General features: G+C 39.8%; 1 protein-coding gene across 3 annotated transcripts in view; it reads left to right on the top strand.

Moving 5' to 3' along the window:
• Positions 1 to 17,922, top strand: part of LOC307003518 (uncharacterized protein) — a 100,571-nt gene that overhangs the window by 34,529 nt on the left and 48,120 nt on the right. For all 3 annotated transcript variants that reach the window (XM_079622073.1, XM_079622072.1, XM_079622074.1), the window contains 2 exons: positions 49 to 222; positions 15,838 to 16,011. In XM_079622073.1, the coding sequence (XP_079478199.1) occupies positions 49 to 222; positions 15,838 to 16,011 (348 nt within the window). The remainder of the gene's footprint in view (positions 1 to 48; positions 223 to 15,837; positions 16,012 to 17,922) is intronic.

Raw genomic sequence — 17,922 nt, 5'->3', positions numbered from 1 at the left:
ATATTTTTATTCCATGAGGGTTATGACCAGAGTACTCCCTTTTTGCAGATTAGCAGCCTGTAATCTAACTGGTCAGCACTGTGAAATTGTGGCTTCAGCTCTACAATCAGCCAACTCACCCCTGAGAGAGCTGGACATGAGTAACAATGACCTGCAGGATTCAGGAGTGGAGAAGCTCTCTGCTGGACTGAAGAATCCAAACTGTCAACTCAACATATTGAGGTACTTAGAAAAAGTTTTATGTATATAGCACCTTTCCGTATCTCAAGGTTGCTTTAAATTGTACATTACAATACATTTACACACCCACACACACATTGCAAACACATATGGCCACATTATCCAAAGTACATGTTCAATTTATGTTTTTAGCCGAGTCTTAAAGGTAGCCATAGATGAGATGTAACAAAGTGTAAGAGGTAGTGAATTCCATAATTTAGAAAAAACCCTGCATTGGTATCACAAACAGCTGCCGGTACATTAAGCTGTCCGTTTAAGCTCAAAAGAATGACAATGGGAACTGAATTCGGCGTGCTGTCTGCGTGGCTTTGTGTGTGCGCACAGAAAACAGCGCACGAGTCCTCTTGCGCTTGATGCCTGACTCGACTTAAAAGCGTGCAAATTATAAACTTTCCAAATAATCCAGGTCTATCCATCAATCCATGACTATCGCCAGTGTTAATTTTGACAGCAAATTTTTATTTAGTTTGAGTCATAGTCTTTTGACTAAAATACCATTTTAGTTTTAGTCATATTTTAGTCATCTGAATTGTTTGTTTTAGTCTAGTTTTAGTCGACGAAATACAATAAGATTTTAGTCTACTAAATCTGCAGTAGATTTAGTCGACTAAAATCGAATGAGTTTAGTTAAATTGTAATGCATTAATTTAGAATTTCTCTAAAATGTCCAAACCCATTATATATTCCAGTAGAAAACATCTATTGTTAATATGAATCATTTTTAAAATTTGAACATGTAATACAGACACAGATTTAGCACTGTGACATAAAATAATATCTTAAAATGAAATAAAAACACTTCTCCTAAAGTAGAAGTTTTTTTTTCAATGAATGATTATGCAGTCTTTAGCTTACATGCATCATTCTTTATTCTTTCAAGCAGATACAGTATATTTATTTGTATAAATTAAATATAATTAATCCTTATTAAAGCTATTAAAGAGCAGTTGTTTGATCAATATTAAGTGTACAGACTGCATTAAGTTTATTACGAACTGTCACTTTAAGTTTGTGGAGATTCAATTGCACTGTGATGCACATCCGATATTCTCACAACTGTACGTTCTGTAAAGACATAACCGACTGTGTTTACGTGAATACTCTCCAAAACTGACATTTAGACATAATGTTGTGTGTATTTGTCCATTCAGATGCGAAAGAGAGCTCTGTATAGCCGTCTATGTGCAGGGCTGCACGCTTCGGGTCACGTGTGTGTGTCAGGGCTGCACGCTTCGGGTCACGTGTGTGTGTGTGTGTTCGCACAGAAAAACATACAGAATAAAGCTCTAGCTCTTTTGCGTCGTCAATCTTATTCAGATCTAGCGATATGTTTGCACTTCTCTTTCTCCCAGACGTTTACATTTTTTAACGATTTATGAGACATGCATCAAACGCATGCCAACTCGTGTCCCGCCGGGTAGATCAGCACTAGGGGTGTGCAAAGCAACCGATATTTGTATTTGTTGAGGGGGGAAATTGTATTTGTATTCGAGTAAAATTCAAAATAGGCGTAAAAATCCTTTTTTTTTTGCGTTACACTTCTAATTTACGTTATAGTGTAAGTATTCTTGAATTATATCCATTATAATAATTATGGATATGCCATATTGGTTGATGTTTTTCCATAAATCCAGCAATGAAACAAGGAACGTAATTTAAAAGAAAATAACATAACACCCATTACCTCATCCATGGTTAAACCAACAACTAATAAAATACGATTGTGAACATTATGAAGCCTACAGCCTACATCTTGCTGTCTGCAAAAGACAGAGTAACTTAAACGTACCATATAACTCCCACACGTGCATACAATTCGACACAACTACACAAGCATTTTTAACCGAACATTAACGTTACTCTGTCAACAGCCTATTGTCTAAATTACCCATAGACAGTAAATTACCGCGCGAAACAGAGCGAACATGAGAGCACCCGACTGCAGACATCAATAATGCAGCGTAATGGAATAATCTCCCGATCAAACTCCGCTTCCCGAAAGTTATAAACTGCCTCAGGAACCCAGTTAAGCTACAAAAATCTATTCAACAAAAATAGTGATGCAGTTAAGTGTTTTTTCGCTCAGCTGAGCCCTCTCTGTTGCTGTGTGGAGCAGCCTGTGTCCGTCACTCACTCACTCATCCAGGCATGCACTGCGGTCTCATGAGGAAACGCAGCTGTTTTATATAAAGTTTTTTGTTTGTTCCCGAATACAAATATTTTTTAAAGTATTTGTTCAAAATAAGTATTTGTAAAAAACACATTATTTGTGCCTTTCCGAATACCGTATTCGGGTTCGGCTCCACCCCTAATCAGCACGTTACAATTCAAATGTGCGCATCTACCACAAACGCAAATCAGTTCTGACGATCTCTTCCCCAATCGCCCCTCCCTAACATTTCCGTCTACTTTTTATTCGTTGACGAAATGTCAATACATTTTCGTCATAGTTGTCGTCATTTAAAATTGTTTTTTATTTAGTTAAAAATTGGTTTTTATTTTCGTTGACGAAATTGACTGTCAAAATTAACACCGACTAACGCAGATGCACACATCGTGATATTGATGCTGAAACGATGCATTGTGTAGTCCTTGTATGAATGTGTATAGTATGAATGGAATCTGGACGTACTACATCCGCCATGTTGTCATTATAATGTGACCTACAAGCGCCAGTTACGTCGCTTCACTGCCATTCATAAAACCTCTCCCTTGGCCTCATGGGTAAAGTGTCCATCGTATGTACTTCAGAATCTTGCCAGAAGTAGTAGGTCATCCGGCGACTTTCCGCTGACTGTTTTTCAAATACTATGTATTCAGACATACTGCTCTGTTAACGTATAGTTTTTTGCATACTATATAGTCGGGACGTATTTGATTTCAGACTCGGTGTCAGTGTTTCTGTGACCATACAAAGCATGTGAACTTGAGGCACTCAATTGGCTGTCCATTGCTAAGTATCTAGCCGTAACATTCTAACACTGTATCGTTTCACACTGTGCAAGTTTGGCACTGCAATGCGGGGTTAACAGCGCTGAAGCGGCTCTAATCCAGCTAAACCCACTTCTAATTTACAAGTGTGAAATATTTCTTTACCCAGGGTTAAAAGGGGGGTTTAGAATGACTATAACCAGTGGTTAATTGCAGTGTGAAAAGCCCTGTAAGAATGTGACCTAACCTTAACCCATGCAGTTACCTTATATTACCCAGTACTTTCTAGTAAGTACACTGTAAGAACATATAAGTGCATGAAATGTCAAATAAAAGTGCAACCCAGGCCTTCCCGCTCTTGAACATCTCCAAACTGTGGTGTCAACATACTGAGGTATCCTGCTGCTAGCTCATGGACAGCTAATACTAACGCTCTCCGTCTCTGCGAGATTCGAAAGGGAATGATTCAGATTTCTCTCGGCACAGCAACTAGAAGACTGACAACTGTCAGACAGGTTGCTCACGTCACATCTACGTCGTCAAGCTCAGTTTGAGCATGCGCATTACGCTCAGCCATCAGGAAGTAGGTGCTTCTAATTGAAACTAAAAACTACAGCCAGTAGAAGGCGCTAGATCCGCATGTTTTAAACCTGCCCATAGAGGGTGGGATCTCCCTCACAGAATGTACAAATAGTGTCAGCCATCTTTTTTTGGAAGCTAAGCTAACAGGTTCTTATTCTGTGGAGAAAGCTTATTTATATAAATTTATACTACGGGGGCTGTTGAATGCATGAATCTGATTGGTTGATGAATATGGGATTAATATCCTGCCATGATTCAAAACTGAAAATAAAGTTCTGAAAGGTTGAAACTAAGTGTTCGAAAACTCAAAATCTTAAAAAAAAAAGTTTTGCAAGATCGAAAAATAAGATTTGCAAGCTTGCAAAATGTAAAAAAATAAGAATATCTCTGCAAACATTGTTGTTTTTGAGATTTCCTTCTTCAGAACTGCAAAACGTTTTTTACGATGTTGCGCAATTTTTTTTTCCAGAGTTTCAAATTTGTCAGTGTTCTCCCACTGTATAGTTTGTTTTCCAGATTTGAAACCTTGAAACCCGTGATCTGAAAACGGGTGTGCGAATAGGTGAAAAAAAGCTTTGAAACTCTGAAAACTGAGGTTCGAAAGGGCGAAACGTATTACATTACATTAAATTTGCACTCCTATTGCAGACTATTTTTTCAGAGCTGAGTTTACAACACCCACTTTGCGGAGATACGCGCACACAGTTGCGAGCTTGCGACTCGCGTGATTGTTGGCAGCGTTGTCACGCAGCTCTGCTCTGAAACTCTGAAACTCAGACTGAGCGCAAATGAAGCTTCGCAACCTCGCAACTTTAAAAAAAAGCCTGGAGGGAGGGCCTTTCTGCTCTTGGCCAATGCTTTGCTGTCTGCTGACTACAGTCCAATCACAAGTCGTATTTACTGGAAAGGTGGCTTCTGCACTGGTTCTTTGCATGCGTCCGGCAGATTGACCGTGACGATTGCTTCTGTAAAGAGTGCAAATCCTTCCTCTCATTACCATGATTTACCTTTTTCTAGTATGATTTATCATGATTTACCACCATGTTCCAGTATGATTTACCATGATTCTAGTATGATTTACCATGTACTAGGATGGTTTACCATGATTTACCACGTTCTAGTACAATTTACCACAGTTGACCATACATTTAGCATGATTTACCATAGTGTACCATTATTTATCAAAGTTTACCATGATTTACCCTGTTGTAGGATGATGTATAATTATTTACTATGTTCTAGTATATGATTCACCTTGATTTACATGACTTACCATGTTCCAGTATGATTTACCATGAATCTAGCATGATTTACCATAATTCACCATGATTTACATGACTTACCATGTTCCAGTATGATTTACCATGAATCTAGCATGATTTACTATAGTTTACCATGATTTATCTTATTACCTTGATTTACCATGTTACAGGATGATTTACCATGATACACCACATTCTAGAATGATTTACCAGGATTCTAGCATGATTTACCTTATTTACTGATTTACCATGTTTCTAGCGTTATTTACCATGATTTACCACGTTGTTAGCAATTATGTGATGCATCAGAACAAATGAAGTGATAAACTCTGACAAAATATGATTGTGTTATAATAGTAATTGTTATGTAAGGAATTTTTAGTGTCTAAATATATGAATGCAAAAGCACATGTGAAAAGACTATTAAATTGTAGATTGTCCAGCAGAGGGCAGTAGAAGACCACTTATTGGCTCACTTTCATTTTGCAAGTCTTGATTTTTACCAGTATTTTAAGTGGTCTTCTACTGCCCCCTGCTGTCTCTTCATCATACTACTCCCTAATATTGTTATATAATTCATATTTAGACTTTATAAAATCATTATTTTAACATTTACAATCACATTTTGTCAAAATTCATCTATTGGAGTATTACTATTGACAATTGTGTCACATTGAGAAATGGGAATCCTGAAAATGAAAGTAAAAAAAAAAAATCCATTTAAGAGCAGCAGGATTATATTTGTAATCTTTTTATCAGCTTTCAGCATTGGCTAATAAACAAATGCTTAAAGCTATATATTTGTTATTATGACATACGTGTAATATGTGTGTAAGCATGCATAATGGAGTTAACATGGAGAAACCGGTTTGCTTTAGTGCAAAAAAATACTGGTAAAAATCAAGACTTGTAACATGCTGAATCATACTAGAACTTGGTATATCATGGTAAACTATGGTAAATCATGCTAGATTCATGGTAAATCATACTGGAACATGGTAAGTCATGGTAAATCATGGTGAATCATATACTAGAACATAGTAAATAATTATACATCATCCTAGAACAGGGTAAATCATGGTAAACTTTGATAAATAATGGTACACTATGGTAAATCATGCTAAATGTATGGTCAACTGTGGTAAATTGTACTAGAACGTGGTAAATCATGGTAAACCATCCTAGTACATGGTAAATCATACTAGAATCATGGTAAATCATACTGGAACATGGTGGTAAATCATGATAAATCATACTAGAAAAAGGTAAATCATGGTAATGAGAGGAAGGATTTGCACTCTTTACAGAAGCAATCGTCACGGTCAATCTGCCGGACGCATGCAAAGAACCAGTGCAGAAGCCACCTTTCCAGTAAATACGACTTGTGATTGGACTGTAGTCAGCAGACAGCAAAGCATTGGCCAAGAGCAGAAAGGCCCTCCCTCCAGGCTTTTTTTTTAAGTTGCGAGGTTGCGAAGCTTCATTTTCGCTCAGTCTGAGTTTCAGAGTTTCAGAGCAGAGCTGCGTGACAACGCTGCCAACAATCACGCGAGTCGCAAGCTCGCAACTGTGTGCGCGTATCTCCGAAAGTGGGTGTTGTAAACTCAGCTCTGAAAAAATAGTCTGCAATAGGAGTGCAAATTTAATGTAATGTAATACGTTTCGCCCTTTCGAACCTCAGTTTTCAGAGTTTCAAAGCTTTTTTTCACCTATTCGCACACCCGTTTTCAGATCACGGGTTTCAAGGTTTCAAATCTGGAAAACAAACTATACAGTGGGAGAACACTGACAAATTTGAAACTCTGAAAAAAAAATTGCGCAACATCGTAAAAAACGTTTTGCAGTTCTGAAGAAGGAAATCTCAAAAACAACATAATGTTTGCAGAGATATTCTTATTTTTTTACATTTTGCAAGCTTGCAAATCTTATTTTTCGATCTTGCAAAACTTTTTTTTTTAAGATTTTGAGTTTTCGAACACTTAGTTTCAACCTTTCAGAACTTTATTTTCAGTTTTGAATCATGGCAGGATATTAATCCCATAGATGAATAGGGCTAGTGGGAAAAAAACGGTTTACATATGAATCGTGATTCTATCTTCTGCCGATTCGCATTGATTCACACATTTTATAAATCGATATTCTAAAGTGTTACATTTTTTAAACTTCACTGTACTAAAAGTTATTGACATGTTAGAGTGTTATTCATCACAATAAGCCACGAAAAAAGGACACAATGTGGTGCTCTCCAAGTGTGTCTGACCCGCGGTAATACAAACCACGCCCCTAATAATCACGCCCCCTACCCCAAGTCACAATGTCTCCGTCAAAACGGGCGGAGCCAACTGCCTATTTAAGTTGCCCTCAGAGCAATTTTCTACTTGTATTTGTGTACACTCACAATAACGACAAAACTTTGCGGTATTGTAAAATAAAGAAAACAAACAGGGTGCACTTTCTGCTGTCTGAAATGCGTTAAAAAAAATTTACCGAAAATCGATGAATACTTTTAAATTAAGTCATTCATACCAAAATAAAATATTCTCAGTTTATGTAATCTGTATGAATTCAACGAGAGGTACAGTTTCTCACGTCTCTGCTCATTATCGTAAATGTGACCACTCCCATGCGCAGTAAGTTTATACATGCGCTAATCGTCCATGTGAGGCACGCAAACCTGTAAACACCCCATCACCTTGATAAACAAAGATAAAGCTTCATCATTCCTCTGCTGTTTATCAAGTTTGGAAGACGCGCTGTGAAGAATAAGGGGCCATGTTGGGGCGAGACTCCTGGCCCCTCTGAGAAATCTGACCACCACGTCGTGTTTCCCAACCGACTTGCCAGCCATAGGAGCATGGTACACCGTGATAGCTGCCATGTACACTTTGAGCGTGGACGGGTGTGTCTGTCATTCAACAGCTCCTGCAAAAATGACAGAATAGATATTTCACAAGATATGAGATCTATGCACCGGGCTGAGCACCAGCCAAAAAAGATAGACCACTTCTGAGCATAAAGGAGATTGTGCTCATGATCTCTCAGGAGAGGCGTGAAGGCTCTCGTCGAGAGGCCACAGATGGAGGCACCACAACTTAGGTTGGGGATGCCAAATTGACCCCTCCGCTTGTGTAAGGAAGTCCCCCCTTAGAGGAATTGGCCTCTGACAGTAGCTGAATTATTCAGAGTGGTGCCATGAGTAAGACTTAGCACCTGTTCTCCCTGATTCGAGTAAAACGCGATTGAGATATTTAACCCCTTCACTTACAAAGGTAGGGATGGCGAAAACTAAAAAATTTCTTGACCGACCACCGAGCCTCATTAGCCGGTTGAAACCGGTTAACCGGTTAGTTTAAAATATGCTACGCTATTTGAAATAACAGCCATTTCGAGCCGCGCCTGCAATTTCGCAACTCTGTCGCATCTCTCTGCCGCTCTGCCTCCCGCTCACACACACACACACACACCCCGGTGCCGCCCTTCCACTCACGTCACTTTTTTAAAATCCCCTACAGTGCGAAACATGAGTCCCGCAAACGCGGTGCCGAGGAGCTTGTGTGTAATCGGAGAACAAATGGCTCCTTAGTTTCGAAATGGTTTGGGTACAAGGTGATCGGATGAGATGTAGTAGCGTTTAGTCCACTGTCTATAATAGCCTAATTTAGAGATCACTTTTTTTTTAACCGACTACCGACAACTTTGGTCGGTTAACGTTGATACGGTCAACCATCGGTCAAACGGTCATCGGTTAACATCCCTATTACAAAGATCGCTGACAGCCCCAGATTATTGCACAATAACACTTCCTTGTTCCAAGCTCCATGAAAAACAAATTCAAAGAAACATTTCTACACATGAAACAAGAAGCTAATAAACACACAATTACAATATGGTTTGTGTGTGATTTTCATGCGATTAGGGGTATTTGCATATCAATAATGGATGTTTACATTATAAATGCTAAGCCGGAGTAGTGATTAGCTGCATATAAAAGGCTAACATAACATTTAAACCATTCACATTAGACTAAAATCCACATTAGATCGCATTCTGAAGTTAATACAAACACTTGACTGTAGTTTGAAAGTGAATTTTGAGTAAAAGTGTAATTTTAATCTTTAAAATTGTGTTATGTAGCTTGATGCTAATTGTTGCTCTAATGCACCTGTTACGCCAGGAGCTATTCTATTCCATAATCTAATTTGTTAAAAGAATTCACATAGGGTCCCAAGAATATGCTTACTTTTTTGTTTTCTAGAAATAATTCAGTTAATGGGTGGATTCATGTATAGTGGGATCAATGTGGTGTATATGGGCAAGCCATGTGATGCCAGAATAAAGGCTAATAGTGGCTGAATACAAAGAAAAGAATAATGAAGAGATTAGAGATATCATCCTCCGATTTGAAATGAAGCATGAACAGACTTGTGGCTTCACTGTAATTGTGGTTAAATTGTGGTAACAGTTGTTATACCACATCAACATTGATATTTTTATACATTTTAAAAATCATATTCATATTTTTGTTTAAAGTTTTATATCTCCATATTCAGTCTGAGTAATTCTGAGTCTTGACATGTAAACTCCCAAGTGTCATCTTTCTAAATATATGTTGATTATGTGTCTATCCAGAATGACTTATGAGCAGCAACCTTTTTATTTTGGGTATGTCATCACTTGCCAAAATGTGGGGCGTGCAGTAAGGGGTTTAGGAAATCAGTTTCCACATACTGTAAAAATATTGTCTTGGTTTAACTCAAAAATAATTTAGGCAACTACTTGGTTCAGAATTATGAATATTTTGAACTCAACAATTTTTTTTGACCAATTAGACTTTACATGTTTTCAACATTGCACTCTTAAGTAATTAACTTTACACATACACTTAACTCATTACTTTGTGTGGCAGAAACAACTCAATTGAGGTTAAGTAACTCAGGTTAATACACATTAGTGTAACATAGTAAATATAGTTTAGATATTTACATTTACATTTAGTCATTTAGCAGACGCTTTTATCCAAAGCGACTTACAACTGAGGACTACAGTAGTAGTAGTAGTAGCCTTTATTGTCACTTAGTCACAAGTACCAGTGAAATTAGCCATCAACCTGTCCATGCACAAACATACATACAATATGACAATGGGGTAGACAAGACAGGAAGACAGAGGATTGAGGAAAATAATACAGCATGACATGAGGATAGGTGAGGGGGAAAAAAAGCAACTCCCAGACTATGCTCCTGTGAGGAGTACAGTCTGGGAACAGGAAAAAAACACCTCAGCAACATTAGCACATTAGCACTACAGCAAGCGAGTCATCGTGAAGAGGCAAAAATAACGCAAGAAGTGCTCAAAATACAAAGTTCAGGCATTGCTCATAGTAGCATAAGCCAAACAAGGGAGGATTAAAGGAAGAGGTTTTTTTTTTTCTTTTTTTTTTTTTCTGTCAAGTGCTCACTGAAGAGATTAGTTTTCAGTTGTCTTTTGAATGTAGTTGGGGGATCTGCATTCCGGACGAGGGTAGGGAGATCATTCCACCAGCATGGAACCGTGAATGAGAATGTTATGGAGAGTGATTTTGTAGCTCTCTGTGATGGTACCACGAGCCGTCGCTCATTGACCGATCGCAGGCTTCTGGTGGGGATGTAGACTCGTAGTAGCGAGTGAAAGTAGGAGGGAGCTGAGCCTGTGGTCGATCTGTAAGCAAGCGTCAATGCCTTGAACTTGATGCGAGCAGCGAGTGATAGCCAGTGCAGAGTAGGGATGGGACGATACACTTAAACTCACGATACGATGCACCTCGATATGCCAGGGTCACGATACGATACGTCGCGATACGATATCAAAAAAGGAAAAAAATATTACTGTATAACAACAAATTTATTTTTGTTTCAGCTGCACACAGGGAAACACAAGGCCTTACTGGCCAAACACACACAACTGAAACGCGCTCACACACACAACTGAAACGCGCTCACACACACACACAACTGAAACGCGCTCACACACAACTGAAACGCACTCACCGCTCACACACACACACACAACTGAAATGCTCACACACACACACACAACTGAAACGCGCTCACCGCTCACACACACACACACAACTGAAATGCTCACACACACACAACTGAAACGTGCTCACACACAACTGAAATGCTCACACACACACAACTGAAACGCGCTCACACACACAACTGAAACGGGCTCACTCACACAATCTGTTTTGCACGCGGACTTGACGGAGGTAGAGTTGGTGAGTTACTCTATTGCCGTCTTTGTCTTTTTTTAATGAGAAAGCCAAAATACTGCCAGACATATATGACTTGTATCCAGGCGGAGCGTCCTCAATTTCGACCTCGTTTGACTCCATGGTCGGCTATTTGGGGGCAAGGCAGTTGGTGCTAATGCTAATATTTGTTAGCTCGCTCTAGACTGCAGTGTTGTTGTTGCAGCGCTGTCTTGACGTGATGACGTACCGCAGCCGCACCGTTCCCCGGATATATATATTTTTTCATTTAGTTTTACCCTGCCAGCCTGTCACCATAGACTGTATGTCTTCCCCATATACACACACACACACATATAATACACTAAATTATTTATATACTACGCAAATCATGCAGCAGTGCCATCTATCTTTATTTCGCGATCCATTTTTTTCGACCTCGATGCGTTTCGTCACGTTTTGTATCGCGATATTTTGTCAAACGATATTTCGTCCCATCCCTAGTGCAGAGAGATGAACAGAGGAGTGACGTGGGCCCTTTTGAGCTCGTTGAAGACAAGACGGGCTGCAGCATTCTGGATAATTTGTAGAGGTTTAGTTGCAGATGATGGAAGACCAGCCAGAAGAGCATTGCAGTAATCAAGCCTAGAGATAACCAAGGGCTGGGCGAGAAGTAGTGTTGCATGCTCAGTTAGGAAAGGCCTGATCTTCCTGATGTTGTGCAGTGCAAACCTGCATGATCGAGCTGTCTTTGTGATGTGGTCTGTGAAGGTCAGATGCTCATCAAATGTTACTCCAAGGTTTCTGATCGACCTTGATGGGGTGATTAAAATTGAATCTAGCTGGATAGTGAAGTCGTTTTGTAGAGACGGATTGGCAGGGAGGACGAGAAGCTCAGTCTTTGCCAGGTTGAGCTGCAGGTGATGTTCCTTCATCCATGCCGAGATGTCCGCCAGGCAGTTTGAGATACGTGCAGCTACTGTGGGATCATCAGGTTGAAATGAGAGATAGAGCTGGGTGTCATCAGCATAGCAGTGGTAAGAGAAGCCATGTAAATGGAGAAGAGTAGCGGTCCAAGAACTGAACCCTGAGGAGCCCCTGTAGTCAGTTGATGTGCATTGCATATCTTACCTCTCCATGCGACCCTGAAGGACCTACCTGTGAGATAGGACTCAAAACAGTGGAGAGGAGTTCCTGTGATGCCCAGTGATGAGAGGGTGGACAGAAGAATCTGATGATTCACAGTGTCGAAGGCAGCAGACCGATCCAGGAGAATGAGAACTGATGATTTGGAGGCAGCTTTTGCGATCCGTAGGGCTTCTGTGACTGACAGCAATGCAGTTTCGGTTGAGTGCCCTTTCTTGAAGCCAGATTGGTTTACATCTAGTTGGTTGGTCAGAGTGAGGAAAGATGATACTTGGTTGAAGGCAACTCGTTCAAGTGTTTTCGCAATGAATGGTAGGAGAGAGACAGGTCTATAATTTTCTAAGAGTGATGTGTTTAATGTCGGTTTCTTAAGCAGTGGAGTTACCTGAGCCTGCTTGAATGCTGTAGGTAAAGTGCCAGTGTGGAGGGATGAGTTGATGATGTGTGTGAGTGCTGGTAGAAGTGTGGGAGAGATGGCTTGTAGAAGGTGTGAGGGGATGGGATCTAGAGGGCAGGTAGTAGGGTGACTGGAGAGGAGAAGCTTAGATACTTCTTCCTGGGTTAGTGGAGAGGAGGAGGAGAGAAGGTTTTTGGGAGTGGGAGGGGTTGGACTGGGTTCCTGTGTGTGTGGAGCTGAGAACTGACTGCTGATAGTTGTTGTATTGTTGGTAAAGAAGTTCGAAAGATCATCAGCAGTTAAAGAGGAGGTGGGTGGTGGTGGAGGTGGACAGAGGAGAGAGTTGAATGTCTTGAAAAGTGTTCGTGTGTTAGCGGTGCTGTTGATCTTGTTATGGAAATAAGACGATTTTGCAGCATGAACATCAACATAAAAGGAAGAGAGCAGAGATTGATACATACTAAGGTCAGTTGTGTCTTTTTGATTTGCGCCATTTCCTCTCTGTTGCCCTGAGTTTGGTCCGGTGTTCACGAAGAACCTCAGATAACCAGGGGTTAGAGGGAGTAGTGCGTGCTGGCCTGGAGAAGATAGGGCAGATATTGTCTAAAGAAGAAGTTAAAGTGGAGCATAAAGTATCTGTTGCGGTATTAACATCCAGAGATGAGAATTGTGAGGGTGAGGGGAGAGAAGATGACACAGCAGAGGAAAGATGGGAGGGAGAAAGTGAGCGCAGGTTTCGTCTGAAAGTAAGTGGTAGGGGGGTTGGTGGAGCATGGGTAGAGAGTTGTAGATTGAAAGTAATGAGGAAATGATCAGAAACATGGAGAGGTTTCACCAAAATGTTGTCCGTGATGCAGTTGCGGTTGTATACCAGGTCCAGTTGGTTGCCTGATTTGTGAGTACCTATGGTGATGAGCCGTTTGAGATCGAATGAGGCTAGAAGAGAGATGAAGTCTGTTGGATTCGGCTTCTCTAGATGAATGTTGAAATCACCAAAGACTACAAGTGGGGTGCCATCCTCAGGGAAAGAAGACAGCAGCACCATCCAGCTCTTCTACAAAGCTTCCCAGTTGATCTGGGGGGCGATATGACTACGATATGGATCTTAATGGGAGTTGTAAGTGTAATAGCATGATATTCAAACGAGTAGTTATTGCATAGAGAGGAGAGGGTTGAGTATTTCAAATTGTTAGAGATGAGAAGACCTGTGCCCCCACCCCTCCCAGACTGGCAAGGAGTGTGAGAGAAAGAGAAGTTGTTTGAGAGAGCAGCAGGGGTTGCTGAGTCTTCTGGACGAATCCAGGTCTCAGTCAAGCCTAAAATATTAAGAGTAGAATGAGATGCAAAGGCTGAAATGAAGTCAGCTTTGTTGACTGCAGATTGACAGTTTCATAGACCCACAGAAAGAGAGAGAGGTGTGTGTGAGGATGAGAGAATGGGACGCAGATTAGCAGTATTCCGCTGCCTTCTGTGCGTGATGAGAGATCGTCGTCGAGAGACAACAGGAATGTATTGAAACCACATATTGAGTAAGGGAAATACTATACCAGTGTGAAAGGAAGAAGGAGAAGAGGATACTTAAGTGCCTTTTAAGTGTCCTTGCTCGGTGGAGTCGCGCAGGTAGAGTCGATGGTCTTTACCCGAGTCGGTCTTCACACGAGGAGAGCTGAACGCTACCGCTAACGCTTCCGCGACAGCGCGCACACTACAGATATATATAGAGCTTTCAAACGCCTGAGTGAGGACAGCTGTCTCTCCAAGCAATTAACACAGGCAAAGCAAATAATCCGAAAATGGGAGAAATCGAAACTGCCTGTTGGACAGCTACACTTAAAGGAGAACTCCAGCGCAAAATGAACCTTTGGTCTAATTACACATTGTTACCTAGTCAATCGTTATCTGAGATTTGTTTTCATGATTATCGAATGTAAATAGTTTTATCTCTAAAAACAGTTTAGCCTATAACGCTAGTATATTGGGCATAGAGTAATGACAAATAAAAATCGCTTGTTAATACCACTAACAAGGCTCAAAATAGCCCCACACTAACACGGTAGCATAATGAGGGTCCCTACCTTCAAACCGAAGCATTGAGAACTTTGACAGTGTCCAGACAGTTTAATAAGAAGATATTTTATACATACAATATCGCGTATACAGGCAGAAGCCATCTTTGAAAAACAGTCTCTATCAGTCGATCTACGAACGCATATAGAATCTCATATGGTCTCGTTCACATCTCACCAGTTGGATCGGAGTTCGTAGATCGACTGCCTTTGACTGTTTTTCAAAGATGGCTTCTGCCTGTATACGCGAAGTTGACTGTATGTATAAAATATCTTCTTATTAAACTGTCTGAACACTGACAAAGTTCTCAATGCTTCGGTTTGAAGGTAGGGACCCTCATTATGCTACCGTGTTAGTGTGGGGCTATTTTGAGCCTTGTTAGTGGTATTAACAAGCGATTTTTATTTGTCATTACTCTATGCCCAATATACTAGCGTTATACTAGCGATAAAACTATTTACATTCGATAATCATAAAAACAAATCTCAGATAACGATTGACTAGGTAACAATGTGTAATTAGACCAAAGGTTCATTTTGCGCTGGAGTTCTCCTTTAAGTGCTATAAAATTTAAACTGCAATACTTTTCAGACGCGGCTGTTATTTAAAGTAGTAGCCTAACGCGTCTAATTAAAATACAGATTTGTTTGAAGGTAAAAATGTACAAATAACCACAGAATCGAAAATAGCCCTTCTTTCTGGAAAATAATACACTGAACAACAAGAGAACTGAATATTAAGAAAAAACCACTTGCACGCTCTTGTCCTTTCCGCAGACTGACGCTTTGTCGCTTTGACGCATTGACGCTTTGTTATATACCATATATTGTATATAATATAATATATTGTAATATATTAAAGCAATATATGTTTCATATATTTTTCAATATATTTAAACTAGTTAATATATTGATCATAAATGTATGAAAATACTTTTTTTTTCCCATGAGGGTTATAACCAGAGTACTCCCTTTTTGCAGATTAGCAGACTGTAATCTAACTGGTCAGCACTGTGAAATTGTGGCTTCAGCTCTACAATCATCTAACTCACCCCTGAGAGAGCTGGACATGAGTAACAATGACCTGCAGGATTCAGGAGTGGAGGTGCTCTCTGCTGGACTGAAGAATCCAAACTGTCAACTCAACATATTGAGGTACTTAGAAGTTTTATGTATATAGCACCTTTCTGTAGCTCAAGGTTGCTTTACATTGTACATTACAATACATTTACACACCCACACACACATTGCAAACACATAAGGATACATATAGCCACATTATCCAAAGTACGTTAAATTGATGTTTTTAGCTGAGTCTTAAAGGTAGCCATAGATGAGATGTAACGAAGTGTAAGGGGTAGTGAATTCCATAATTTAGGAGCATTAACACTAAATTAACTTCCACCTACAGTGGACAAAAAAACAAGTTTAGCTGATCTAAGGGACCGGGCAGGGTGGTCAGGAGTTAAAGTAGATGAGATAGATATGGAGGTGCAAGACTGTTTAATGCCTTAAATGTTAGAAGTAATATCTTAAAGTGAATATGTGATGCCACGGTTTACCAGTGAAGATCATGCAGCAGAGGAGTAATGTGAGCAGAATGCCTGGTCGAGGTGAAAACATACTGTAATCGATTGATGCATGAATTAGGGTGTCAGCATCAGCTAGAGAAGATCAAAGATCGAAAATTTTAAAATGAGTTTTTAACAACAGAAGAAATATGAGACCGGTAGCAGCTAAATTCAAGTAAAACATTGTATAAAAACTAATTCATAATCACAATACTGAAATTACATTTCAAATTTAGAACTGAAACAAATGTAGGCTTCTATTATTGCATCAAATTTAAGACAAATAGGCTAAACGTTAACATTGTGTGCCCAATTTTTTCTATAATTTAGAAAGGCTATGCATGTCAATAGAAGGGATGCTCCGATCCAATATTTGTATCGGGTATCGGCTCCGATATGGAATAAAATTGTAGATCGGGTATCGTGACAATGGGCCGATCCGTAGGGGCATCAAATTACAGCGAGAGATTCAAAAGCTTACAAAGCAGTTAGCTCTCTAAACGCTCTCGCTGTAATTCTATGCTCTGCACAAGTGTGTGATATCACGCGCTAGCAACATGTGCAGCACGCAGACGGCAGGTAAACAGTTTCCAATTCAAACAAGCTAACGTGCATACCTGTAAACACTCCTGTTTTCCCCGGGAGTCTCCCGTATTTCACACCCATCTCCCGCCCCCCTCCCATTTTGTTATTTCTCCCGTGAAACTCCTGTAATTTGTATGGCACAAACCTCGTAATATGAATAACCACATCAATATATTATTCCAAGGTTGTCCAGTTGCCAGATCTTGTATTAAACACATCCTACTCACACAATACACGCATCATACAAATTTCAACCCATTTGTGAGCTCAACCTGGCAACCTACAACCCAGTTGCGCTGTTGACGTCTGCGCAGGTAGTAGACAGGTAGTAGGAAGTTGGATAAGCGTCACTGGTAGAAATGGGAGAAGTCTCTGTCAGCAGCGGCAGATCTTAAAGGGACAGCAGCCAATGAAGCTTTCTGTCAGTAAAGTTAATCAGAGAACAAAGTGAACGGAGAAAATTACTCACTGCTCTTGACTAAAGAACTTTTGTAACTTTAATAAGGAAAAATCTATATAGCCTATAAATAAAATGTATGCTGTGCAAACTGTTACTTTATTCAATTTGTGTATATTTCCTACCTGTTAGACAAATATTTAAAATATACTGTCTTTGTTTCTACATTAATTTGGAGATTAACTGTGAAATTATTACATTATAAAATATATTAACCCTCTGGGGTCTGAGATGTTTTCTGGGTCCTGGAGGTGTTCTGACATGCTCTGAGATTTGCGCTTATTTCTGTTACTTGTGACATTTTCATGACTAAAGTCTTATTACACTGTATTCAGAACAAACTCTGCTACATTAGTATATCAGCAGCATGTATGTAAAAGTTTGTTGTTTTGAGATAATGATGTTTATGCGTGGTTTCTGAAAATAATAATAATAATTGTCACTGAAATGAGG

The sequence above is a fragment of the Phoxinus phoxinus genome (assembly GCF_949152265.1).
Source record: "Phoxinus phoxinus genome assembly, chromosome: 1".
NCBI lineage: Eukaryota > Metazoa > Chordata > Actinopteri > Cypriniformes > Leuciscidae > Phoxinus > Phoxinus phoxinus.
The sequence above is the reverse complement of the archived record's forward strand: the minus strand, read 5'-3'. Positions and strand labels throughout refer to the sequence as shown.